Source organism: Vicugna pacos, chromosome 5, assembly GCF_048564905.1.
Source record: "Vicugna pacos chromosome 5, VicPac4, whole genome shotgun sequence".
NCBI classification, from domain to species: domain Eukaryota; kingdom Metazoa; phylum Chordata; class Mammalia; order Artiodactyla; family Camelidae; genus Vicugna; species Vicugna pacos.
Genome location: NC_132991.1, coordinates 64,517,793 through 64,544,177, shown reverse-complemented (window position 1 = coordinate 64,544,177; position 26,385 = coordinate 64,517,793). Strand labels below are relative to the sequence as shown.

Sequence of the window (26,385 nt, the reverse complement as noted above, 5' to 3'; positions counted from 1 at the left end):
TTTCTGCCACCCCGAAGTCTTCCGTGGCCAAAATGTACCGCTGTGCTGCTGTCTGACTCTGTGTGCCGGCAGGCCCCCATGCAGAAGCCAAGTAACACCCTTCCTTCTTCGGGTTTTGGGGTAGCAGGGGAGGGTTGCTAATTCCTTTTGTGACCACTGACTAAGAGCTGAGTGGCTGACAATTTGGTAAATTATATACACACCTAAAATGTCAGCTGCATCAGAGACTTTTGCTCTCTCTCTCTCCAGTAGCTGAAGGGAACCTTTAGACTATAGGCAATTCTTGAAGAACTGGGTTTCCTAACCACATTTGGTGGGAGGGATGCTAGCAGAACTCCAGGCATGCAGGACCCTGAGCAGCAAGGAATCATCTTCAATAATAGTATATGCCAATGATTCAAACCAATGGCAAGGGAGGGAAATTAAAATCAGTCACAGTTATGAACACAGACACACATACACGTGTGTGTGTGAAAGTGGAGAGAGAGAAAGGCTCTACCACAAGTCCTTTTTGGAATCAGACCAGCTATAAATATAGGCACACACTGACACTGGCCAGCCATAGCACTTTCTACATTCATAGCTAATTCCAAACTTTTGAAAAGCAGAAGGCAAAATCATAGCATCACAAATCCGTATGTATTTAGCCTGCATTCCCTTTTGAACTATAAGCTAATATATTCTGTGGGTTATCCAGTTCTTTGCTCTAGAAATTTGCTGTTTTTGACAGTGACAAGTCAATGGGTTGGACAGAAGGGAAATATTTTGACCACCATGACAGTAGTGAAAACTGGCCTGTATAAATTTTAGGGGCTATGGCCTGTTCGGGGGAAGCAGGGCAGAAGGCTGGGCCTGACCACCATGATCACAAGTGCCCAAATGTCCTGGGCACTGGACTCTTGCCATGCGTGGTGCTGGCCCTCTGGCTAGTGACAGGTGCATATACTTCATTCTACTCCCCTCTTTGCCCTGTTATTCCTGCCTTCTCCCCAGTGGGAGGACTTGGTGGAGCTTCAGCAATGGTGCGGCTTGGCCAGGCTGCCAGGGGGATCTCGCTACCAGTCAGCCTCTAGAAACAGAGAATGGTTAGTGCTGGAAGGAGGCAATACAGTGTAGGGGTTCGGAGTGTGTGCCCACTGGAGAAGGGGATCCTTGCAGCAGTAATTAGGCAGCTGGTAGTATTTGTCATTTACGTTTTGATAAGTCTGAAAAATGCCATACAAAATTGAAAAAACAAAACAGTATATGCAAGAATGGGCCAGCTTGAGTTTTAAGCCCAGCTCCTCCACTTGAGCTAGATGACTATGGGCAAGTTCATCTCACTGGCAAAAGGTGGATCATAATAGTACTATCTCAGAGGGCTGTTGTGAGGATTAAATGAGATGATCTATGAGATAACTGATTTAGAATAGGATTTGGCCTAAAGGGAGCACTCAATAGTAAAAGTAGCATTTCTTGAGCATGTAATGAAAATAGCTATTGTTAATCTTATTATTTAGTACAACCATCTCATTTTTCAGACAAAGATTTTAAGTGCCAGAGATATGATGTGATTTGGTAAAGGATAACAGATCCTTTGGTTGTTGCCTTGGGTACTGAGTTTCCTGAATGTTCCTCTCACTTCTCTTGACTAAGTGCTATAAAGTGAGAGTGGAATGAGCAGGCCCCTTGCCTTCAGCGAGACTGTGCCTTGACTGATCAGGGAGGAAGCCAGCAGGCTGGGAATCCTGGCCCTTCTAGCTCCTTCTGCCTGCCTGTCAGATGATCAGTCCCTGCCCCAGCAGGCAGAGGGAAGAGAAAAAGGTGAAACTCCAGTCAGAAGTTTTATTACCCGCCATCGCCTAGACTTTCTCTGCAATCCGTGACCTCTGCTCCAGCCAAGAATCCATTCACAATATCCTTCCCTGGACTTCCTTTTCTCATCAGGTCTACACCTTCCCTCAGGATGCCCTGTCCTTTAATTGTCTGAACTGCAGTGGCACAAACACCAACCCTTGGTTGACCAGATAACGTGAGCGACCCGGCCCGTCTTAGTAGCAAACGCACTAAATGGCCTATTATCTTCCGCACACCTTTATTGGCCAACTTCTGTGTGCTAGGCATTATTCGAACTGCTGCTAGATTCTAAGGTATTAGAAAGAAATTTATCTGCCTTTAAGGAATATATAAAATCAGTATATTTGATTTGTTTTTGTAAGCTGTCCTTCAGACTATATTTGTGAAAATGCTTAAAACTTCTATTTAATGACAAAAAGTTGAAATACCAGTTGACCTTTGGCAAATGGAAATCTTGCCATTTGTCACTTAGAGCTGAGGGGGCTGAGAACTGGCTCGCCTACCAGGTTCCTGGCTGTGCCCAGAGCTTGGTGGCTTTTTGCCAAGAGGCTGGGAACCCCCAGAATGTAGATCTAGGTAGTGGCTTCTACAACTTAATTGCTTCTGAAGGATCATAAAGTCATGGCACTGGGGTGCTAGGGCTGGAAAGAGCTGCAAAAATTGCTTAATTCAACCTTTGTCACTTCACAAATGAGGAAACTCAGGATCCAAGAAGTTAAGTGACAGAGGTGGTTTCTATTCAATACGCATGTAACTCTCCCTTTGGGAACAGATACCGTCCAAAGCCAGAGAAGAAAGTGGTCCAGAGTTGGATGTACCGCATGAAACTGTCATTTAAAGATGCCACATAGCTTGAACCACAAGGGTTAACAGGGTTGAGAATAATTCCTACTAAGTTAAGTTAAAAATCCATTTAAAAATTTTTTTTGGCTTTTATATGCTTTGAGAAGTGGTAGGTATGGGGGTGTTTTCAGAGGTAAGCTGTGTTTTCACTCCTGACTAAGACTTAATGGAACACCTGGATTCAGAGAGATGTATGGGATTTTGACACAATTCAACATCAGTTAATTCTAAGAGTAAAGGCCCTTCCACCTCAGCGTTAAAGGAAGCTAGAAAGCCAATTACACTCACAGCAGGGCCTCTCCCCTACTGCAAGGGAAGAATGTGCTGCAAATCTGTGTGTGCTTTACAAGCTAGTGAAACTGTAATTGCAGGTGGGAAGGAACGTGGGCTCTCTTCGTCTCTGCCAACATTTCCGTCTAGTAAGCTCCTCCCTTCCATAGCTGCAGAAATAGTGCAGACTGAATATTTTTTTAGCACAAAAAATATGTACTCCATGGTTCTATAAAGCTTACAGAATGCTTTCTGTAAAAATTGAAAAGACATCTGTGCACAACTCACCAAAAGGGCATGCATTCTTCAGAGACAGGTGTCAAAGGTGCCTACCTTTTTTTGGAAGCCAAATCCATCTCCTGGTTGAAGTTCTGAAGGCCTCTCAGCAAGAGCAGTAAAGGTGGAGAGGCTGGGAGGGCAGTGCCCGACTTGCTCGAGCAGAGCCCTAGGGAGCTCTCACGAACTAGGGGCAAGGGGTGGGAGGCTTTCCAGATACCATTCCCCTGCGGGGGCACTGGGGAGGTCCAGTTTAGGACCACTATGGATGCAGGAGGAAGCTCTTCCTACCAAGGTGTGGCTCCACATGGTGACCGTGCAGCCACTGCTACAGCAGGACCCTGTGGTCTGGACACCCTTCTGAATCTGAGAGGCAGAACTGAGGTGGAGCCAACAGTACTTCTGTGGTGACAACTACAGTCATGACAACAGCAGTCTAGTGTCCACAGACGTAGAGTCTTGGTGCTGCTGAAGAAAGTTACAGGGAGCCATTTGTAAAGGTCCACATCTCCTAGCAGCGCCACACCAGTACTTGTGCCACTGGTACAGCTCCTACCTCCCGAGCCCCACAGGTTAAGTGGAGTTCTAAGTATCTTCCATGTTAACTCCTCTAAGCCTCACAATCACCTTTTGGGGCAGGTACTATTATTCTCCTCGATTCAGAAATGAAGTGCTTCTTGAGGCACCAAGGGAAGTGACTTGCCCAAGGTCACCAAGTGAGTCTGGGGTGAGCATCTGAATGTGGGCAGCCAGTTCCTGTGGCTCCAGTGCATAACCACTGCACTGTCCAGCTCCTCTGCGATGCCCAGGGTTGGGTATCATCACCCCTTTGGAGACCTTTGCTCCAGGCAGAAATTTCATCCCATGTTGGCCTCACATTGGGCTGCTAGTCTCCTAAAAGCTCCTGACAGCCATCTTGGTTCTGATTTCTATTTAATTTTCCACCTCACAAAGCAGTCTCGGGGGGGGGGGGATCTGGTGATACCTTTCAAATATGATTTATTAACCAACAGCTTGAGGATATGTGGGGCTTCCGTGCTGCCAACTGACCTTTGTTTTCGGCCTTCCTAATGTTTGCATTACTGCCCTGACCTTGCAAAGTGACCTGGAATAGCTGGCCTGTTTCCTTGTGTGTGTCCACTTTCAGAGCCCAGCTGTCGGCCTGTGCAAGTCTGTGAGTTAGCATCTCGAGGGTTTGGAATGGGGTCTGCAGCCTTTTGTGGAGCACCGTCTAACACTAACCTCCAAATTCCTTTCCATAATTGAGCATTCATTAGTTTGATGGAACAAAAGCAGGCATTCTCTATTATAAAGCAGAGGTCAACAGCAGTAGCTGTGTTTTGTTTGGCCTGCAGAGTGTTTAAATATTGAGAAATTTCACATAAAAATATGGATTTCTGGCTTCTCTTGGAAAACGGGAAGGGATGACGACCCTGGGGCTCCTGGGTACCAGCTGTCCCCTTCAGAGGCGGACACTCCCCCTGGCTTCTCATCACGACCTGAAGTCTCATCGTAGCCTGCACTGGGCATGGGAGCCACTTGCCCGGTCTCTGCAGGAACTGGAATCAACAAACCCTGCTCTAAAGCCATGTTTCCCTCCTCTAAAGTGTGGACTGGCTTGGTCAGGCTGGGGTAACGGTACCAAACTGGGGAAGCTGGTGCTCCCAGAGGGCAGGCACTGTGCCCTCTCCATCCTGTCCCAGCACTTGGCACAGTAAGCGCCTGGTACATTACAGACGTTGATCGCTTTCTTATGGATAAATAGATGAGTGACTAGCTCTCTGGAAGAGACTGAATTTCTGAGTGACAGAAACCTGCTCCCCGGCTACAGAAGCTACTAATGCTCATTAATGCTTCAATAGCTTTTTGAATGACTGATACTGCACCCTATAAATTATTTATTTATTGTGCTATAAAGACCTCTCCTGCTGTCCCAAACGATATTGGATCTTGTTTAAAATTCTAGGAGCAAGTATGTTGATGGTTTATCAGAATTTAGCCAGAAATTCAAATAAAAAACAAAGTTGTATGAAAAGCTGCCCTCATCAGAATTAGAACTTTTCCTCAGAAAGACAGGGGTGATAGTGTTGAAAAGCAGCAAGTTCCAAAAGTAGATGGAGTGGCAGGCTACTATCACGTGAGCGTAGCCAGTGGTTTCAGCTGAGACACACGTGCCAATGCTGTCCTGTGATGCTGCCACACTTCCTGGCTCCATCTCCAGAGCATCAAGTGAATGAACTCTAAAAGTGCTAGAAACCTCCTCAGCCCTCAACACTTGACTAGATAGAGCCTTCTTGAAATCTCTCTGGCTCTCTGAAGACCAACCACGAATCTGGTAGAATGGCTGGCATGAGACATCAAAGGGTAAAAACCCCACCGATCTCCCTAGTTTGAAGCAGAATCATAGGTTGCCACTACTAATTCCTGGCACCCAGGCAGAAGAACACAGGGGTTTGACCATACCCATCAAGAAACACCTGTCCTTTCCTGGGAAAAGGAACCCTCTCATCGTCAAGGCCGGCATGGCTCCACGTACACAGTATGTAGTTAATAAATATTTGCTGACTGAATAAATGAATAGGGAGAACACCTAGTCAGGGGTTTGACAGAGGACCAGGCTCACAGTCCAGGTGCACAGGTGGAATGGAAAGATTATAAACTCTACACTCTGCTGCTCTAGGCACATCACCAACCCTTTCATTTCTGAGGAAAGCAAAGTGACACCATCACACTTACCTCATGAATGTTTTGAGACAACCCCTCAAAATCCTGAAGCCTGCAGACAGCATTGTCAAAGTCAGTCACGAGAGTTAGTCTTCAGAAGTGTCAAAGTCAGTGATGAAAATTTTCTCCTGCTTGCCTCCATGCCAGAAACACTGTGTGTTAGGTCACTGAGGGTTTGAGGCTCCCAAGGCCTGGAAGTCGCCTTCCCCCTCCCCTCTGCCTGGCTCACGTCTATAGAACCTCACAGCTTAATTTAGAATCACAGCCACTAGGAAGCCTTCCTTGACAGCCAAGTTGCTGGGTGTTCTGGTTACTACTGGTGTATAACAAATTACCCCCAAACCTAGTGGTGTAAACAGTCATTATACTATGTTCAGATTCTGTAGGTCAGGATTTTAGGCAGGACATCACAGAGATGGCTTGTCTTCTCCATGGTATCTGGAGCCTCATCACAGCCTTGCTGAAAAGACTTGAAGGCTAGGGGTGGGAGTCATTTGGAGGTACTTTACTCACATGTCTGCCAGTTGATGATGGCTGTCAGCTAGAATGACTACAGGTGGTCTCTCCATGTGGGGTCTCCTTATAACATGGCGGCTGGTTGCCAAGAGTGGGCGTGCCCAAAGAATACCAAGTTGAAGCTGCATCACCTTTCACGACCTAGCCTTGGAAGCCACATAGCATCAATTCCATGGTCATAGGCCCACCCAAATTCAGAAAAAAAAAAAAAGCCACTTCTCAACGGGAGGAATGTTAAAGTCACAGTGTAAGAAGGGCATGTGGGATGGGAGATATTGTTACACAGGGTTAGGTCTATTTCCCAAGTTCCCCAAGTTCAACTCCCCTGACTTGAAAAATGCTGTCTGCCTCTCTCTTAGACTGTGAGCTCAGTGATGAAAGGGACAGTGACTAATTCGCCTTTGCCTCCTCTGTTCCTAGTACAGTGTCTGGCACACAGAAGGCATTCAACACATATTTGTTGAATTGAACCAAGCAGAAAGGCAGAACCAGAAGGCCTCTTGGGGCCCCCTCTCATGCTGGCTGTTGGTGACATAAGCCAAGTTTGACCAAGGCAATGAAAGAAATCTGAGAGACAAGTACCTACACCTTTCTGGGGCCCAAGGCTATTCCATGTGAGTATATCATAGATGATAAGGGAGTTCTGGCTTCCTTATGCCTCTCAGGCTGTCCGTAGAAAATAACTACAAGAATCCTGACTTCATGTATTTCTCTCCAGGAGCTTTATGGAAATATTTTTCTCCTTTATATCTCTGTGTCATTAAAATGGCAAGTATGAGATTCCTCAAGAGGCTGCTTTTTTTTTTTTTAATATACATAGGCTCACGGTACAGTGGAAAGAACACTGGACTAGGAGTCAGAAAGTCTCGGCGTCAGTCTTGGTTCAGTCACCGAGCAGAAGCTGTGGAGCTGTGGCATGCTGGCTAATTTTTCTAAGTCTCTGTTTCCTTGCCAATAAAGTGAGTATAAAAAAGGTAGTAACGCAATATACAAAAACTAGATGCTATTACAAAATATGGTGGTTTTAAAATATGTTGACATACTCCTCAACATGCCTCCTTTTAGAAGGTGGAGTCTAACTCTCCCCATATAGGTGGGCCCGGCTTAGTGGCTCAAATCAACAGAACGTGGCAGAAGTGATGCTGACTTCCGAGGTCTCCTGGCTTCCATTCTCCCAGATCACTCCCAGGCCAGCCATCATGTCATGAGGACACTTACGCAGCTCATGGAAAGGCCCACGTAGGGAAGAGCGGAGGCCCCCACCAACAACCAGCACCAACTTGCCAGGCGGCGGGGTAGCCCACCTTGGAAACTCGGAAGCAGGCTGTCCAGCCCCAGCCAAGGCAATCTCCTAACAGACTCCACACCCCACTGCCCAACTAAACTGCTCCTGGATTCCTGAGCCACAGAAACCATAGGAGGCAATAAAGGTTTACTCTTGTTTTAAGTTATTAAGTCTTGGGGTAATTTGTTATGTAGCACTCGGTAGCATGCAGAACTGTGTCCCACTAGCCAACCAAAGGTATGGTAGGCATTTGTTTCTCTGATCACTCGATGGGTTAGTTTTGATCCAAATCCTTCCTTGTCCACTCCTGGTGACTAAACACATCTATGTGTGAGGTGGCACGCTGAGGGGTTAGGCGAGGGGACAGTCCAATTCCACCTTTAGTAAGAGCGGCACTAACCTTACATCTTTAAGGAAATTGCCTTTGAAAACAGGGCCTCACCTCATCAGTATTACAGCTGCTTTTTTATAAGGGAGAAACAACAGTAACACAAACCTCAAATCAGTAACAACAAAGCCCAGGGGGCTAGAAGTGAAACAGAAGTGGGTGCCAGGAAACCAGACCCCCAGGAAAGTGATTTTGGCACTGACCAAGCACCACCAGGTTGTGCGGCGACATCCTCACCTATGACCATGCTGTCTGTACTTCCGGGGACTTCTGGAATCCTTATCTCTGAGCTCTTTCTCACCTGGATGACGAGGCTCTCTCTCCAACACTCACAACAGAAGGTCATCTTTCTGAGCAGTAACTTTGCCCTCCGCCACCCCCCCGCCCCCCTTCCCCACTGCGTCTGTGGGCCAGGTGTGTCGTTGCAGTTGGGTGTGGCGCCTGGGTCTGCCAGCAGGCAAAGTTTTCTTGGGGCAAAGACTAACCAGCTGGCATAAGGAACAATCTGCAATACTCTCCTGTTAATCATCTGCATTAAACCACTCGGCTAACTGGCCTCAGCATCAAAACACCAGCAGCTGTGATCGGCAGGACAGAAGGCCTCCAGGAGGAGTCAGAAGACGCCAGTCCCGGCACTGAGCAGTACCCGTCGGTCCTCCCTGTTCCCTCCTTCTCCAAGGATCTGGAACACCCTGGGAGACTGAACACGAGGCATGACCTGTCCAGCACCTGCTCTCCTGAGAAACAGCGACTCTCCCCTTGCTCTGCTGCCAACCTGCAGATCCTTCGAAGAGCAACATTCGGTCACTTCCTTTTACCCTGAGACCCCCACATTCACTGTTTAAAACCCGCTTTATGTAAAAGGCATGATTTGCCTTCAGATAACTTCTGGTCCTCTCTTCTAACTCATTAACTGGTTGGAACTCCCTGATGAAAGACATTACCAGAGACTTAGTGATGTTTTAATGGAGGCCTCATTCCTCTGCCCCTAGATGATGCTCAGGGCTTTCTGAGGGCAGTGACGGCTGCAGCAGACACAGGCACTGGCCATGGAGCGACACCGGCGAGCTGTCACGCTTTGTTTTTCTGCTTGTTAAATCTGAATGCTCCTAATTAGTTATCCTGCCCACTAAGGCCCGGGTGGACAATGATGCAGGGAGCAGGGGTGCTGAGAGGCTATGAATACAAGTTCCTTAGGCTCCTGAGGCTTGGGGACTGGTGACTTGGTTGTGGGCACTGAGGCGCTGCGCTCCTGTGGGCTGGAGATCCAGAGACGTCAGCCCCCATGTGAATAAAGGTCATCACCTGTCACTTCTGCGGGGAAAGGGCAGCGGCACTGGGTGCCCACTTAGGCACAGCCTTTGTCTGCTGACTCTGTGAATAGCGCCCACAGAGAATAACATTCTCTGCGTCTGTGTTTGCCTGGTGGGGCAGAGCCGTGCAAAATAACTTGCATAACTTCCTCGAGGAAGAATTCAGCAAAGTATGTTTTTAAAAAGTGGCCTTGAAATGCCTTAAACGTCACCTTTTGGTGATCGTACTCACTAGCTAGAACACATTAGAAAATCTTCACAGTAGGGCCACCATCTGCGTTATTCCTTCAGGTGCCAATTCTGACAAATGTTAGGTCACAAGGATGACGATTCCTGGGCTCTGTGGGTGTGAGCGATGAGAGAAAAAGCTAGCTAGCTGTTCAGGAATGCTTAGTGTTCAGAACGTTCGCAACATTGAACAACTCACTGGTGCTCCAAGATGTAAAAAGTGGAGATTTTATTTGGTTTTAGAATTCTGTGCATTATTTTACAGAACAGCATTTCTAATACTGTTTTGTTTGTTAAATTAATTCATTTGCTTTTCTTTTAGGGAGAGGGAGTACTAATGAGTTCAGGAGAGTGTATATATGTGTGTGTATTTATCCATCCATCCATCCATTGATTCATTGGACATTTACATGCCCAGTGGCTTAGTATAAATGTTCATAGCTTTAGCATAAAACAAACAGTTCAGACTGTTCTAGGCACCTCTAGAAAGGCGGTATGCATCTGATTTACCCCTCTCTCTTTCACGGCTCTTCGGGGGTCCTCCCCTTTGTCACCCCACCTTCCCACTTCACATCTCTTTACTAAGTACTCCAAATTTCAGACTTTCCATCTTTTTTTCATAATCTATCTATTGAAATCTATCCCCCTCAAATATTATCCTGTGCTTTCAACTTATTTAGAAGACAAAAGAATTTGTGCCCAAATTTACTCTTCTCAGGTCATATACAGGCACATCTTGGAGATAACATGGGTTCAGTTCTAGACCACCACAATAAAGCGAATATCACCATAAAGCGAGTCACATGAATTTTTTGGTTTCCCAGTGCATATAAATGTTGTTTACACTATACTGTAGTGGATTAAGCGTATAAGCATGGTTTTAAAAAGTATATACATTCGTTAAAAAATACTTTATTGCTAAAAATGCTAAACATTATCTGATAACACAGGGTTGCCATGAACCTTCTATTGGTTAAAAAAAGTGAAGTATCTGCAAAGTGCAATAAAATGAGGCATGTCTGTGTTTTTATATACATATATATATATATATATTTCATATAAACTAGAATCTAATTGCCTTAACCTGAAGGTAGGGTCTGGTTTGGAAAGTTAGAGCCCAGGGAAGGTGAACAGTGGGGAAGTCGGCTCCTCCGATTGCCCCACAAGAGGCGTATGCATTCTGGCAGGTGAGGTGGTGAGCCATGGAGGGAGTGGGCGGGGAGGAGTTACTCTAACCACCTGCCTCACCCCTGGGATCATCCAATATCCTTTCTCACGAAGCCTGTACAAATAGAATCATTCATTGCTTAACTTACATACGTCCCAAAGGTGAGTAACACCAGAAGAGCTAGTCATTTATATCCATTTTAGGTTTTTGTCACAAGAGCACAGGTAGCCAAAATTTAGAAGTCAAATCTGAACTTTCAGCAGGTAGAAGGAACTTTAGAGGAAGTCTCCTGTCACTTACACAGCCCGAGGAATGGCATATTAAACCATGGTTGTGATTTGCTCCTTAAGACCAACTAACATGCATATACTGATGTATTCTACTGATACAATGTGGAACTTTCTTATCAATGTCAAAAGAGCCAAAGGGATCTGAGTGAGGAGATGGTTTGTCACACACTCAACAGGGAAAGGGGAGAACTACAACCAAAAGCGAACGCGTTGAGGGTTATGGTACCGTTTCTCCTATCTCTTGGGAACCTATCTTTTTTTTCCCTTTAATTTGTATTCCTATTGTAAAGCACCCCATGGGTTCCTGCTGATCCTGGGTAGACTGAAAATGTCAAAACACAAACTCTACTCTACTTTCCCTTCTCAAAGTACCAAACCAGGAAAAAGCTCTTAAAAAGCAGCCTCATTTCCCCATTAAAAATAGGCACTAACACTTGTCCACTCAGTCACATATTCACAGTCACTGCCTGCCAAGTCCTTTATGAGGAACTGCCCATCAGTTCAAAAAACCGCTCTGCACTTAAATCTCCTGGAAGTTTGTTTGTAAGATTTTATGTTAGTTTTTAAAAAAGAGTATATTCTGTCAGATTTACACTCAAAGAGCATATAGATTGAATGTTTTTCTAATAGTATCTACTTCACTGAACAGAAATTCATCTGAAATTCCAAACTTAAGACATGACTAACTCAGGATGGTGTACCCCCTGAGCTCCTGGGATCTGGAGAGCCCCTCCCCTCATCTTCTGCCCCCTTCCTAGGCCCTGCCACTAGCACAGGAGAAGGACTCACTTTTTCATGATATAGTGCCTGCCAACTGATCAAGTAATGGCTGTGTGGTGGTCACCTACCACCTCTGCAGTGTCCAAGTAAAATCCAGTGAGCAACTTAATTATCAGTGAAATAAAAAGACAATTAGGAACTGAGAACCAGCATAAGCTACAAATATTGATCAGTGTGCAGGCGACTATAGCTCCTAGAACAACTAGAGGGTGTTCCCTTTGCTAAGCAGTGTCAGTCGGTGCTATTTATTTCCTCATGTCCAAGTGTACAATAGTAGAATGCATGTAAAGAGGCCAGTGAATTCAAATAATGAGAAGAGGGGAAAAACTGTCTTGAATGTAGTATCAGAGGCATTAGAGTAGCCTGAAATCTTCGGCCAACTTGTTGAATTGAGTCTAACTGAAAAAACTTTGGGAGCTGTAACTTACAAAAATGAAAACGGAGAGAGAGAAGAAAGCTGCAAATTTTGTGGTATCACAATTCTTTCAGCATCTTTATTGAGGATGGTATTAGTGTTCTGTGTACTATATTTTAAGATTTTTGTATATATACTTGAATTATAAACCTCCCTTTACCATGTTTATTAATCTTAACCTTTTTTTCTTTCTGGAGAGGAAAATATCTACATTTTGTTTTTTAAATAAAAGCTAGTGGGAAAACTCAAATTCACTTGAGAGAAATTTGTAGAAAGGAATCTATGCCTTTAGGAATGACTTATATTATCATTATTTGAGATCTATGATTCTTCAGTTACTTGCTGGAGTTTCTTCCTTTCCCCTGCAAAATTTTATAAACTGAAATTCATTTTTCTATAGTTATTTTATATGATATAAGAGGTGCTTTTATAGAGACCTTTATTTTTGGAGTGAGGATGGGAATCAAATGGGGAAAATAACTTACCCTAAAACTCCTGCAGCTGACTTGAAGTGGTGCTGTAGCCCCCAGACGGAAGTTGAAATGGTACAGGATGACCTGGGGTTGGCAGCTGGGTCAGTTAGGTGGGGTTTCCTGCTAGCCTGACACGCTCTGTCACAAGGCAGTAGTATTTTTTCCCCTTCTTGTGTTCCCTTCTCTTACATATTTGCAAGAACCAGATCCAGAGAACATGCCTGAAATTTACTCAGAAACCAAGGGAAGATGGGGCAGACGTGCCCTTCAGTACTGAGAACCTCCATGCAGACAGATCAAAAGCTAAATCCAACTTAACCCACCTCAGGCAGAAGAAGTAATTGAATTAAACTTCCTCTAAATATGAGGTTTGGGGATCTTAAAGCCAGGCACAAAAACACAGGTTGGAGTGAACTGTGGAGTAAATGGATGCCTGGTGCTCTGGCTGCCCCCGCCCACAGGGAGTTTGATAAGCTGCTGATTGCTTTACTAGTGAGGCTGAAAACTGATTAAGCTGCTTATGGGGCTCCGGGGCTAATGGTCTGGCCCACCGAGGATACCACTGCCACTGATTTCAGTAAGCTGCTTGGCATGTATGGTTTGATGATTACAAGGGGGAAAAAGACAAGAAGAAAAGACAGCAGGGTATAGGAAAGCTTTAAAAAGAAGACTTTATTATGCCAAGTGGGTACACTGCTTTGACACCCTAAATAAATACGGAATTACTGATTCTTTCTCTTCATCTGGTATCAAAATGCATTTTTGAAAGGTTTCCTTCAAGATGACTCACTTTGGAGCCCACCCCTTCTGTCTTAAACTGCCTTTACAAGAATAAGCCATCAGTGCCTTTAAACACACCTCTCCAGTGATAAGAGCTGGGGCCCTCAGATACTGAGATCAGGTAGAGGCTAGAAAATACATAAATGTAGTACTGGGTGTGGTATCTGATTCTTGCCCTTGGACACCGCTGGGTAATCAAAATTAAAACTGTGTCTCTTTCCACTCCAGCCAGCAGATCACTGTTGCTTTATTACATAGTAAAGGGCGGCATGACTGAGGAGTGGAAGGAGCTGATATGTGCAAACAGGTTTCAACTGGACGCACGAGTGGAAATTAAAACCCTAGCATTCTCTCAGCTCTCTCCCGCTAAATGCCCTAACACTCTTTCTACCATTTAAAATAACTTGCCTACCTCTGTGGGGATAAAAAGAAAACAAAAGTCTTAAGTTTGTATTACTTGCCAAGGTTTTACCTTTTTATTTTTTTTTTTTTAAGCCTTGAAGAATAACTGAAGGGTCTGAACACAGATTAAGCTGACCTCACTTCTTCTGGGCAAAACCACCAGAGAGGAAAACAACAACAATAGACAAAAGAACTCAATCACAGCAGTTTGAGCTGTTCTGAAAGTTGTCCCAGTTATTATTTTTTTGTAATTGACTCCTGAAAGAATCCACAAGATATGGAAAGGAAGGCAGTGCTTTCATGTAGTGTCTAAAAGCTTCTTAGGGAGTGAGCTGTTGATTTAAATGATTAACCAAAGCTGAACATATTCAGAGCCTTGGTTTGAAGAGACAGTGTTGGTTTTCTTCCTGGCTGCTAACCAGGTCCATCATTAAAAGGACATACATGCACTAATAAAAGTACAAAAAGATGATTTTGACTCTTACATACTCTGCTGTGTTTTACTAAAATTTAATGTCATCCAACTGTTTGGCTTGGGGACAAGTCAAAGAGTTTAATATATTCATTGTCTTTTATGTCTTTTTTCCTCGTCCAATTTTTTTATTGATGTAATTGACATACCGTAAAACTCACTCTTGTAAAGTACACAAGTCACTGGCTTTTAGGACAGTTACAAAGTTGTGCAACCATCACCACTAATTCCAGAACATTTTCATCAGCCCCAAAGGAAACCCCACAGCATCAGCAGCCACTCCTCACCCAAGGCTCTCCCCAGGCCCTGGCAAACCCTTACCTACTGTCTCTGTGGATTGGCCTACTGGACATTTTAAGAAAAGTCCAAATACAATGAAAATCATAAAATATGTATTCTCTTCTATCTGGCTTCTTTCAGCAGGATGGTCTCAAGATTTACCCTTGTTGCTTGGGTCAGCACTTCACTCCTTTTTATGGCTGAATAATATTCCATTGCATAGAGATACAACATTTTGTTTATCCATTCATTAGCTGATGAACATTTGGGCTGTTTCCATTTTTTGGCTATTATGAAAATGCTGCTTTGAACATTTTTGTACAAGTTTTTATGTGGACATATGTTTTGAGTTCTCTAGGATATATACCTAGGAGTGAAACTGCTACTTATGGTAACTCTGCATTAAACTTTTTGAGGGACTGTCAAACTTTTTCCTAAGTGGCTGCACCACTCTCCATTCCCACCAGCAGCGAATGAGAGCTCCAGTTTCTCCATATCCTTGCCAGCGTTTCTTATTGTCCGATAGTATCTTTTTATATTAAGTGTGTTTTTCTCATTCTGAATAGAAAATAACTGATCATCAGGGCTTGTGAAGAAAACTACTCCAATGATAGCAGAATTCAGTGCCAAGACCATAATCAACAAAAACACTTTCTAAGGAAGAAAACAGAAATGAAATGGCCCCCTCAGTGCTTACCTGCTGCAGATCGGCAAGGGAATACAGATGGATCTGCTGGAGGAGGTATTCTCTAGGGAAGATTCTGAAAACAAGGACAGAAACAGAAATAAAGGTGCTGCCACAAAACACACTTTTCTTGATAAGTTTCAAAATCTCATTCAGGAAGCCCTCTCCTCTGCCTTCTCCCCTCCTCCCCACAGATTCTAAGAAACCCATAATAATACCTTTCTGATATTTTTCTTTCTAATACAGATACCAAAAAGGGAGTAAAGTTTTCATCTTTGGTTTTTAATGTAGCCCCAGGTGCTAGGAATACCATGCAGTGGTCCAGGTCTGAGGGCCAGAGTGCCAGGTTTCTTGTCATTAATCAGCTGTGTCATCTCAGGCAAGTTGGAAAGCCCATCTAGCTTCAGCTTCTTCACTGTTTAATGAAGGTGACTGAATTTGGTGTCTAGATGAGTAGATTTTGGAGTTGAGAAAATCAACTGGAGTGGCAACTTGTGTGTCTCTGTCTAAAGGCTCCTATGGATTTCATTAATGGGGACGGTGGTGCCAAATAGCACATTAATGAACCATCTTCTTATGTGTATAGTGATGAGTTTGGGAATGTAGGTACAGATTGGAATGATAGGACAAAATATTTCAAACTGAGACTCTGATCTGTCCAATATCTTTGGCTGCTGTCAGTTCATAACATCTGGATAAATGACAGTGAGTAGACAGAAAAAAAAGACCAATTATGGATAAGCAAACAGGTACTAAAGCATAGATGGATAGAAGACACCACATACACACACCCCAAAACAAAACTCATGGTGCTAGCATTTTCTGTCTTTGTCTTAGGGGGTACTATGCAATTTTCTTGTATCCTAAATGAAAGAAACCACCAACTCAGTTAACATCTATGACTGTCTACTATATACCAAGGAGTGTGCCAGGCACTAGAAAGACAATTATGAATGAGACAGTCCCAGTATCTGAGTTCAAGAAGCATAAAGTCAAGTGAGGAAAAGAGATACCATTCACCTGGCTTTCCCTATTGGTAACATCTTACACCACCATGGTGCACTGATCAAAACTAACAAATGAAATACTATGTAAATTAGACTTTATTCAGAGGTCACCAATTGTTTCACCAATGGCCCTTTTCTATTCAAGGATCCAATCCAGAACACAACATTGCATTTATAGATTTTTAAGTATATATAAGCATTTCCTTTTTTTAAAATTGAAGTATACTCAGTTACAACGTGTCAGTTTCTGGTGTACAGAATAATGTCCCAGTCATGTGTGTGTGTGTATAATGTATATTTATTTTCAAATTCTTTTTCATTAAAGATTATTACAAGATATTGAATATAGCCCCCTGTACTATGCAGAAGAAATTTGTTTTATCTATTTTTATATATAGTGGTTAACATTTGCAAATCTGAAACTCCCAAATTTATCCCTTCCCACCCTCTTTTCCCCCGGTAACCATAAGATTGTCTACTATGTCAGCAAGTCTGTTTCTGTTCTGTAGATGAGTTCATTAGTGTCCTCTTTTTCCTTTTTTAGATTTCACATGTGAGGGATATCATATGGTATTTTTCTTTTTCTTTCTGGCTTTCTACACTTAGAGTGATGATTTCCAGGTCCATCCATGTTGCTGCAAATGGCATTATTTTATTCTTTTTTATCATTGAGTAGTATTCCATTGTATAAATAAATATACCACAACTTCTTAATCCAGTCGTCTGTTGATGGACATTTAGGTTGCTTCCATATCTTGGCTATTGTATATAGTACTACTATGAACACTGGAGTGAGTGTTATCTTTTCAAATTAGAATTCCCTCCATAGTGTATAAGCCCAGGAGTGCAAAATGACTTGAGACCAAAAAAATCTGTGCAGAAAAGGAAACATAGGACAGTCTTTCAGTGGGGTCATGACGGTAGCAAAATATGATCATCTAATATGGGGACAGAGGGTATTTTGGTGTGGTTGAATGGGAGAAATAATGTTTCTCAGAGGCAACTGCTTCATAATGAAATCCCTTAAAAAAAGTAAAAGGAAAGCAATGCGGCAGCAGGACTGAGAAACAGAGACAGAGTGAACCAAACACGTAGGCTGGAAAATCACTTAAAGATGAGCTCCTGCCTTTTCTGTTGATTTATATACATGCAGGTCAGCTGGAGGAAGTCAGAAAGAAGGTGACTGAAATGAACTCTAGCAGGGACAAAAGCAAGGCAGCACACCTCTAATGTTTTGCTACTTAAAGTTCCTTCTGCTCTAAAATCCTAAAACTTCCATGACTGAGGGTATAAAGGATATATAAGAATTAATTATAAAATTTACAAACTGAATCATACTGGTGTACCCTGCACTAGAGTACCACAGCCAGTCAGTCACCCAGTCAACAAACACTACTGGGTCCCTAAGATGAGTCAGGTGTTGTGCTAAGGGCTGGAGATGGATATGTTCAATGAACACAGTCAACAAGCAACAAAGAGAATTTCCAATTTCTCCTTTCTAAGCTGGGTCCTTTTTGCCCCCAAACACTGTTCATTATTATTCTCACAATAACTAACCAACTTTGGGCACAGTCACCTCTCATACTCCTTTAATATTATTTGTTCCGCTAAGTTAGTGATGTATTTAGTGTTTCCGTGTGTAAATATATCTCACATACCTATTTTCTCTTCCCCTTTAGAAGAGATTCTAAGCCCCTCCAGAAGCACATTATCTGCTGTCTCCTCTCTGGCACTCTTCAGTGTCTATTACTGTAATTTACAAGAGGTCAGTCATAACAGACCCAAAGAACTGGAAAATGCAATATATGCAGAAAAGATAAAGGAACTAATCTTATTGTGTTTAGAGAAGATGTTGTGTCCAGGAGATTTAGTGATGGCCATAAAAAATACAGACTTTCAAGACAGATAATGCCAATCAGCTTTTCTTCTCCCTGAGGACGGAAACTATAGCATGAAAGCATGGAAGTCAAATATGAGAATAAAGTTCCTGAGAAGGAAGACTGAGAGGCATTAAAATGTGTCTCTTATAGTGATGCTTTTTAATGTAAATAAAAGACGAAAAAGGTCTGTTGCAGTTAGAGGAAGGGAGGCACTCGCTCTTCTGCTTAGAGGAGGCAAGGGTTTCAAAGGCAAGCCCAGATAACCGCTGTCAGTTCGTTCCTCTTTCTCATTGCTAACATCTCCAAGGTAGACTGAATTGCCGAGACATTCTCTGAATTTTTTAGTTTTATTTTTTAGAATATTTTTAAATTTTTATACAATTTTTAAAGATTATACTCCATTTATAGTGATCGCAAATTATTGGCTATATTCCCTGTGTTGTACAATACATCCTCGAACCTGTCTTACACCCAATGGATTGTACCCCTAATCCCGAAGCCACTAGTTTGTTCTCTGTATCTGCAAGTCTGCTTCTTTTTTGTTATAGTCACTAGTTTGTCGTATTTTTTAGATCCCACATATAGGTGCTGTTATACGGTACTTGTCTTTATCTGAATATCCACAGCGGAAGTGCAGGGTAACTAATGACATAGAAGTCCAGCCCAGAAAAGCACGGGCAGCTTCCCATCGGGGGACGCCAAGGGCTTCCCGCACTGTGGCTTATGTGTACAAGGTGGCCTGTCTGGCAGGAGCTCTTTAGGAAACGGACGGAACGAGCAGGGACTTCCAGGGGTCAGCGCCCCTGAAACTCTGCGTTGTGCAAGGGGTTGTGGAGAACCGACAGCCCAAGGTGTGCCTGGGTAGCATGAAGCTGCCGCAGGCGGATCTGACGAGGAGAGGATGGGCTGGGCTCTGCAGGGGACGCAGAGATGGTCTTTCGCCTCAGCAGGGACTGCTCGGGGAGTCGCGGGTGTCTGGGAGGCAAAGCTGGATACCCCTTGAGAGTCACGGCAGCATTACTTTTACAACTTTACTATTCATGTATTTAGTAAAGAATGGATAATTATTTGCATTTTTTGGTCAGAAAACACAACTCGTGATCACCATATCTCCCAGGAATTTAATGCAAATGAAGTCCATCCTTGTGACCTCGATGACTTTTCATGTGGTTAAGAACCTACAGTCAGAATCTAAAATCAACACACATTTCTTTGCAGTCAGTAGATGCTGGGCACATATGAGACAGGAAATTTGGAGAAGACATGGTTTTTTCTAACATATACAGGCAAGTGAGATAGACAGGCAAACCGTTCCAGCTCCCACATGGAACGCTGAGACCTAAGACAGCTGTGTGGGGGTTGGGGGGCCTGCCTGCGGGACACCTGCTCAGGAAAGGCTCAGAGAACCAACAGGTCAGAACGCATCTGAAGGAATGGAAGAGTGGGTATTCCAGGTAGACGGAGCAGTGTGGGTCAGAGCAGAGCGGCCAGGACAAGCAGGACTCTTTCAAGGGAAAGGCTCTTATGGGGCTGAAGGTGCCGTGTATGTGTGAGTGCTGCGGAGGGGAACCGCAGAGTGTGAGCCTGGAAAATCAGAACATAACCAGACCCGCCTGGATGCCTAGAGAGAAATGTACCCTCAAAGAGATGAGGCCACAGACATGCCTCAAGCAAGAGAATGACAGTTACATTTGTGACGTTCAAAGATCATTGACATCAGAAGTGGGCAGGGGGAGGAGACTGAAAGGATGGATAATTCTGGAGGTAAATTAGGTGAGAAATGGTGGAAACCGGAACAGAATTGCAATAGCTGCCCTGGGGTTGGAGAGAAGGCGTTGACCACAGAGAGACTTCTGCAGCACAAGCCACACATCAGGGTGACTGACGGGACGGGGAGGCTGGGAAGGAGCAAGGCACTGCTCATGGCTGTCCAGCGAGGGCCAGGAGTAAACGGCAGCTCCAACTACTGACACAGGGAATAAGGAAGAGGAGTCATCTTTGGGGAGAGAGGACTGGAACCGTGCAAAATCCAGGCAGAGTCATCCACGGGTCCTGGGAGGAGATCTGGGTGCCTACAGGTGAAGACGGGAAAACGAGGAACAGCCCAGGATAGCCAGAGAGAGACACAGAAAAGACTGGACGGTGGCAAAACAGTACTGTTGAAGGAACGGCTGCAGGAAGAAGGCTGGGAAGGAGCCGTCTGAGGAGAAAAAGCAGAAGAGCCAGCATCAAGGAAGCCAAGGAAGGAGAGAATTTCAGGAAAGATGAAGGGGGTCAATGGCATCAGAGGCAGAGGAGAGGTCAGATAATATGGGGAAGGCTCTCACAAGGACTGAAAAGTGCTGGCTGGATTTGGCAAAGGGGAATTCTTTAGTGACCTGGGACAGAACGGTTTCTGGGAGGATGAGGGAGGCCAGACTGCAGATGGGTGAAGGGCCGAGACTTATTCCTTAGGGAGCCACCTTTAAAGGAGAGAGATTGGGCCATAGCTCCAGTAGGACGCAAGACTAAGAAAGGAATTTGTTTCTTAAAGATGGGAGATACTTGGGCATATTTATATGCTAAAGTAAAGATGCAAGTACAGAAGCAGAAGCTGCAGATACACAGGTAGGGAAAATGGACAGAGCCTGGCCCTGGAAAGGTCTCAAGGAAATGGGATGAGACCCTGCTGGAAGCTCTTTAAAACACCTTTGCACGTGTGAGGGTGTGCACACACACAAACACACACACCCTGTATTTTCTTTTTATTTTTCTCTTTTTTAAAAAGATTGAAGTACAATCGATTTATAATGTTGTGTTAATTTCTAGTGTACAGCACAGTGATTCAGTTGTGTATATATATACATGTATATATATTCCTTTTCATATTCTTTATCATTATAGGCTATTACAAGGTATTGAACATAGTTCCTTGTGCTGTACAGTAGGCCCTTGTTGTTTACCCCTGTATTTTCTTAACTGAAATGCTTCAAGTTTCAACTAAAATGTTAATATACAAGGTAATTTACTAATTTCTTCAAAGTTCCTTCCAAACTTCAACATATTAGGGATGGAAAACTGCAAACTGACTGACGGCTGTCTGACTGAGCAATCCTTAGGTAAACAGCATCTTTGCAGCAGGAGAGTGCTGCCTTTTGTTTCCAATGAGGCTGCTGTGTTTAGGGTTTTCTGTGCATTAAGTGACCTCACTGCACCGCAGGCCTATTAATCATCAGGGCTGACAGCCCTTCGCCAGCAGCCTAGCCTCGAGGACAGCCCTGCTCATGCCGACGCAACATCATCCAGTCGGCCCTGACACCAGAGCCAGAGGACGACCGACCGTGATAAGGAGAGTCAACTCCACCCTTCACTCATCATCAAGGGAAACCGCATCCCTGGCAGGCAGCACTGTCAAGTTCTCCGAAACCAGAGAACAATGAAGAAACCTGCTAAAGGATCAGGAAAACCAAATGGCACAGTCCTTTCTAGTGCCAACATTTTCTATTTTACCATCTTTAGAATTTCCAGACATGCCGAGAAGGTAACTTAGGCTTCATTTACACATTGCTCCAATGAGAAAGGTGAGAAAGGATGAAAACGAAAAGGGAAAAAGGTCATATGTGATTAAGAGTCCTTATATTATATAGCTAGTACTTGGGGTTAAAAATGCAGAAATAATGGCCTATGAAATCGAAGGTAGTACTCTACACAAAACAGGAGGGGAGCCTTCTCCCTGTCTGTACCAGGACACTGAGTCAAATACATCAAGACTCATTTAACCTGCCTAATTTCTGAGGACTTCAACTCAGTTCCCAACAAGCCCTGATGTTCATGAGAGAAAAGCGACTAAGTGAGGCCTTGAAGCAGGCACACCCTTTGCAGGATTTGATAGATTTGGTAACATTGCCATTTCCCTGAAGCTCTTTTCTTTGAGTTGCATAACTGGCATTTAAAAACCCAATGATTCAAATGAAAAAAGTCTGTAATGAAAATATCTCAGCACATGTAATAGATAGATTGTAAAGACCCATCTCCCTCCCTCCTCATGTGTCTGTCTGTCTCTCTTTCACACGTACACACACACACACACACACACACACACACACAGAGAGAGGAAATTAAAAAGATAATACCCAAGGAAAACCTCCAATTTTGAATCTAAATCATAAGGGCCTAAAGGAGGAATATGGGTAGAAATGCATAAGGAATAATTTAAAAGGAAAACTATTTATTCATGTAGTATTACTGTGTTTTCCAAGCATATGTGCTCTGGGGTAGGTAATTTGTACCAAGTTGAAAGGCCTCAGCATCCTTCCTTCAGAGGGCACATGCACCCACACTGAAATCAGCAGAAAGCACTCTGAACATGAGATGCAATTTGTTGTTCTTGATATGAGCTGCAAACTCTCCCTGAAATAGTTACATTAGACTGGATGTGGACAGGACTCATATGTCCAGACATGCTCCCAGCTAATGGAAAAACAATTTTAAATCAAAGGCAGATATTTTGATAGCAACCCATGTGGAGGAAACAAGCTTCAATCATTTCACTAGATACCTCATTTTGCTAATCTCATTGGCTGAAAAAGTGGCAAGATTGCATCAGATATTATATCTTGGCAGATGAGTATGGGAAGTAAGAGTGTCTTTTACCCGCTCACTCAGAAACTGTGCTTAAGTTTCTTAGCAACAATCTAAAGCCTGGAGTAGAAATACTTGGGAAGTAATTTGAGTTGTGATTATCCTGGGGTCTAATTATAAAAGTGACAGATTATATCACAGTTATTACAGGTTCGAGCTCAAATTCTTACAGTATTTAATGGTTCCAAGAATATAACACTTTTCCTGCAATGAGTTTTATTTTTCTGTTGTCTTTTAGAAAATGATTTTAGATAATTTGTATATCTCATTTACTCTCAGAATAAGATCATTTTTTATCTTTCTGAAGAATTTCTCAGTAATAAAAAGCTATGTACATGTACATTGTAGTAAAATTAATATATAACTTGCCAGAGCCCCTTTTTCAAAGTTTATTCATCTAGTTAGTTTTGAATGACATTGTCTTTTGCAGATAGCCTGTAGTTCCATTTTAGAGTGTTAATATCAGCATATTTTTTATACACACACACACACACAAAATTTGCTGAAGGAGATCTCTGGATATAATGAAGGAAGAGATAGAGGCTACCAGGAGGTTAGATGACGTGAAAACCTTAGTTCTGGAAGTCATCTAAGGGAAAAAGAATTCTTGGAAGTAGACTGAGGACAGTTGCTCTCAAAAACTATCAAAATAACATCCTGTGTTTAAGTAGTTTCTGAGTCCTGATAGATTTATGCAGCTAATCTGGGGAGACCAAAGCCTCAACCACAGCTAATGACACTTTTAATTAGCTAACTTGAAAACTAGCTGTAAAGCCAGGCTAATATTAGGTCTTTCAGCAAACGCAAAGAGGTCCGTTCATTTACTGAGCTTACAGTGTCATCCACACACTTGAAGTGTGAATAATACTTGTCGTCTTAAGTGAGACTGACTTAGTGATATTACTGTGGCTAAAATGGGCTTATTTTTCTAAATTTCAATAACCAGACTTTGCAATAATCAATTGCACATTTCGGTCTCAGACTTGGGTTATAAGATATTCCTCATATGCAGTTCTGAGGCACAGCAAGTCCAGTCTGTGTGGATTGTGTTTTAAGACCTAGACTGCCTGAGGAGATATGCTCTCAATAAGTTAGCCTCCTAAATTAAGTGTATTTGACTCACAACAGTGTGCAATTTTTTTTCTCTCTGTAACAGATAATCCCTCTACGTAACACATCTGACTCATTGGGAGGTGGGGGGAGAAAAGGAGGTGTTGCTATGAAATGACCTCTCCTAGCTCATTTATCATTAGCTCATGCAATCTTTTGTCAGGGACACTAAATAACATCCTCATTTACTTCTTTTAAGATCAATGGTATGTTGTTCGTTTGCTCACACATCAAAACACCATTTTCGCTCACTGATTCATGATGCTTTAAACAAACTGGCATAAAAAGATGTTCACAATATACTACGTGAAATGATTGGGTTAAACATATAGTATAAGACCATTATTATGGGGAAGAAATAATCTGCAGAGGAAAAAGTCTGGAAGGATATGCACCAAAGTGTAAGATAATGGGTGACTTTCTTATTTTTGCTTTCTATGACGAACAGTATTTTTTGTACTATGAAAAAAAGTTTGACCAAATTAAGTAGGTGGAATATTGCTAGCAGTACTTTATTCATTTAATTAATTTGTTCAGCAAATATTTAGAGGCCCCCACTATATGTCAGGTATGGTCCTAGGCAGCCCTGAGGATATGGCAGTGAGCAAAACAGATACAAAGCCATGACCCTGTAGCTTACACCCACCCAGTGGGGAGAGCAGGGCCAGTGCACATGGCTGCACGGGCTGGCAGAGCACAACCTCCATATCCATACACGATGGCACAAGAGAGGGAGACAGACGAACTAAAACATCATGTTATATGGTAATAAGCAGAGAAAGAAAAGAAGAAGTGCGGGGGGGGCATTAGCTACAATTTTAAATAAAGTGGTCAAGGGTGCCTCACAAATGTGACAGTTGCATAAAGACTCAAGGGAGGTATGGAAGCAAGCTATGCAGTTATCTGGAGAAAAGGAAAACAGGAGTAGAAACTCACACAGGCCCTTGCTTGGTGTGCTCAAAACGAGGCCGATGTGACCGGAACAGAGTAAATGAGAGGGAGAGTAGTGGGAGGGGAGGGCAGAGAGGCGACGGGGAACCAGTCATATATGTCCTTGGCTTTTACTTAAAGTGAGAGGTGAAGCTATTAGAAAGGGTGACATCATCTCATCTACATGTTAAACTCTAGCTGTAGTCTTAGGAACAGACTGAAGGGGGAGATTGCATATGCAATAATCCAGGGGCAAGACTGTCATCTGGGCTTGGACCCAGGTGGTGGCAGGGAAAAGTGGTGACGAGTGGATCTATTTTGAAGGTGAAGCTGACAAGATTGGCTGATGGGCTGGGCGCGAAATGTAGGAGAAAGGTGTCTGGCTTGAACAGCGGGATGGATGGAGGTGCCGTTAAGGCAGGCGGAGGAGTCTGCAGCGCAGGAGTTGGGGAGGGGACACTAGCCCAGTTTTGGACAGATTAGGTTTGAGATGCTAGTGGACAACCACAGGACATTTCAACCTTTGGACTTAGCCTCCTCTCCAATGAACTCACTGAACAGACAGAGCTTTCCCTGGGGTAACAAGCGGGAAGGGAATCCTGAATCAGGTGACATTTATGGGGACTGTTCTAAGAGCTGAGCAAGCTGCTAAATTTTGCTTGAAGGAAGAGGAGGCAAAGAGAGTCTGACAGGGCACATACACACACAGTCACTTTTTTCTGGTACTCACTAGGATAATGTTAATAAAAATGTTTGTTTTATGATAGAAATTTCTCACTACTCAGTAAACTGGATATTTCAGTGAGAACTGATTCTGGATAGAATTATGATTTCAAATAAAATGTAAGACCAAAGACAGGAAAAGGTGACTTAGAAGGTAGAAGAATCACGTTTGGTATTGTCTAGAGACTCCCAGGTCACACCGTTAAATTGTCCAGAATGGTCTAAGTCAAGGAGTAAACTTGACAAACAAGCAGGATTTATATGTTCCCCAAGAACCACCACAACTGTGTCCTAAGTGACTGCCAACTGGCTGCAACTAGTGTTGGAGAGAAACTAGTTTTAATTTTATTATTATTATTTTTTTTTGGTGGGGGGAAGTAATTAGGTTTACTTATTTATCTGTTGTTGGAGGAGGTACTGGGGATTGAACCCAGGACCTCATGTGTGCTAAGTATGTGCTCTACCACTTGAGCTCTACCCTCCCCTGAGGAACTAGTTTTAAATTTATATTATGATAGAAACTTTGGATGCACCAGGCACCCAAGTCCCCAAATTATGTTTTAATGATAGAGAATGAGAAACACTCAGGCATCCACTAATTTAATCTACAATGTCTTTCTTTGGGCTGGATGATTTCACGTCAGCCCTCAGAAGAGAAAATACGACTCAAATGAGGATTTCTGAAAAGCTAG

The 26,385-nt window shown here is 43.3% G+C and overlaps 1 protein-coding gene across 3 annotated transcripts in view; it reads right to left on the bottom strand.

Moving 5' to 3' along the window:
* The window catches only part of PLEKHM3 (pleckstrin homology domain containing M3), a 164,205-nt gene that overhangs the window by 54,678 nt on the left and 83,142 nt on the right, over positions 1-26,385 (bottom strand). For all 3 annotated transcript variants that reach the window (XR_004189975.2, XM_006205232.4, XM_072961370.1), the window contains exon 6: positions 15,436-15,499. Coding sequence is in view for 2 of the 3 variants with exons in the window: in XM_006205232.4 (XP_006205294.2) it covers positions 15,436-15,499 (64 nt within the window). In the remaining variant the exon portion in view is untranslated. The remainder of the gene's footprint in view (positions 1-15,435; positions 15,500-26,385) is intronic.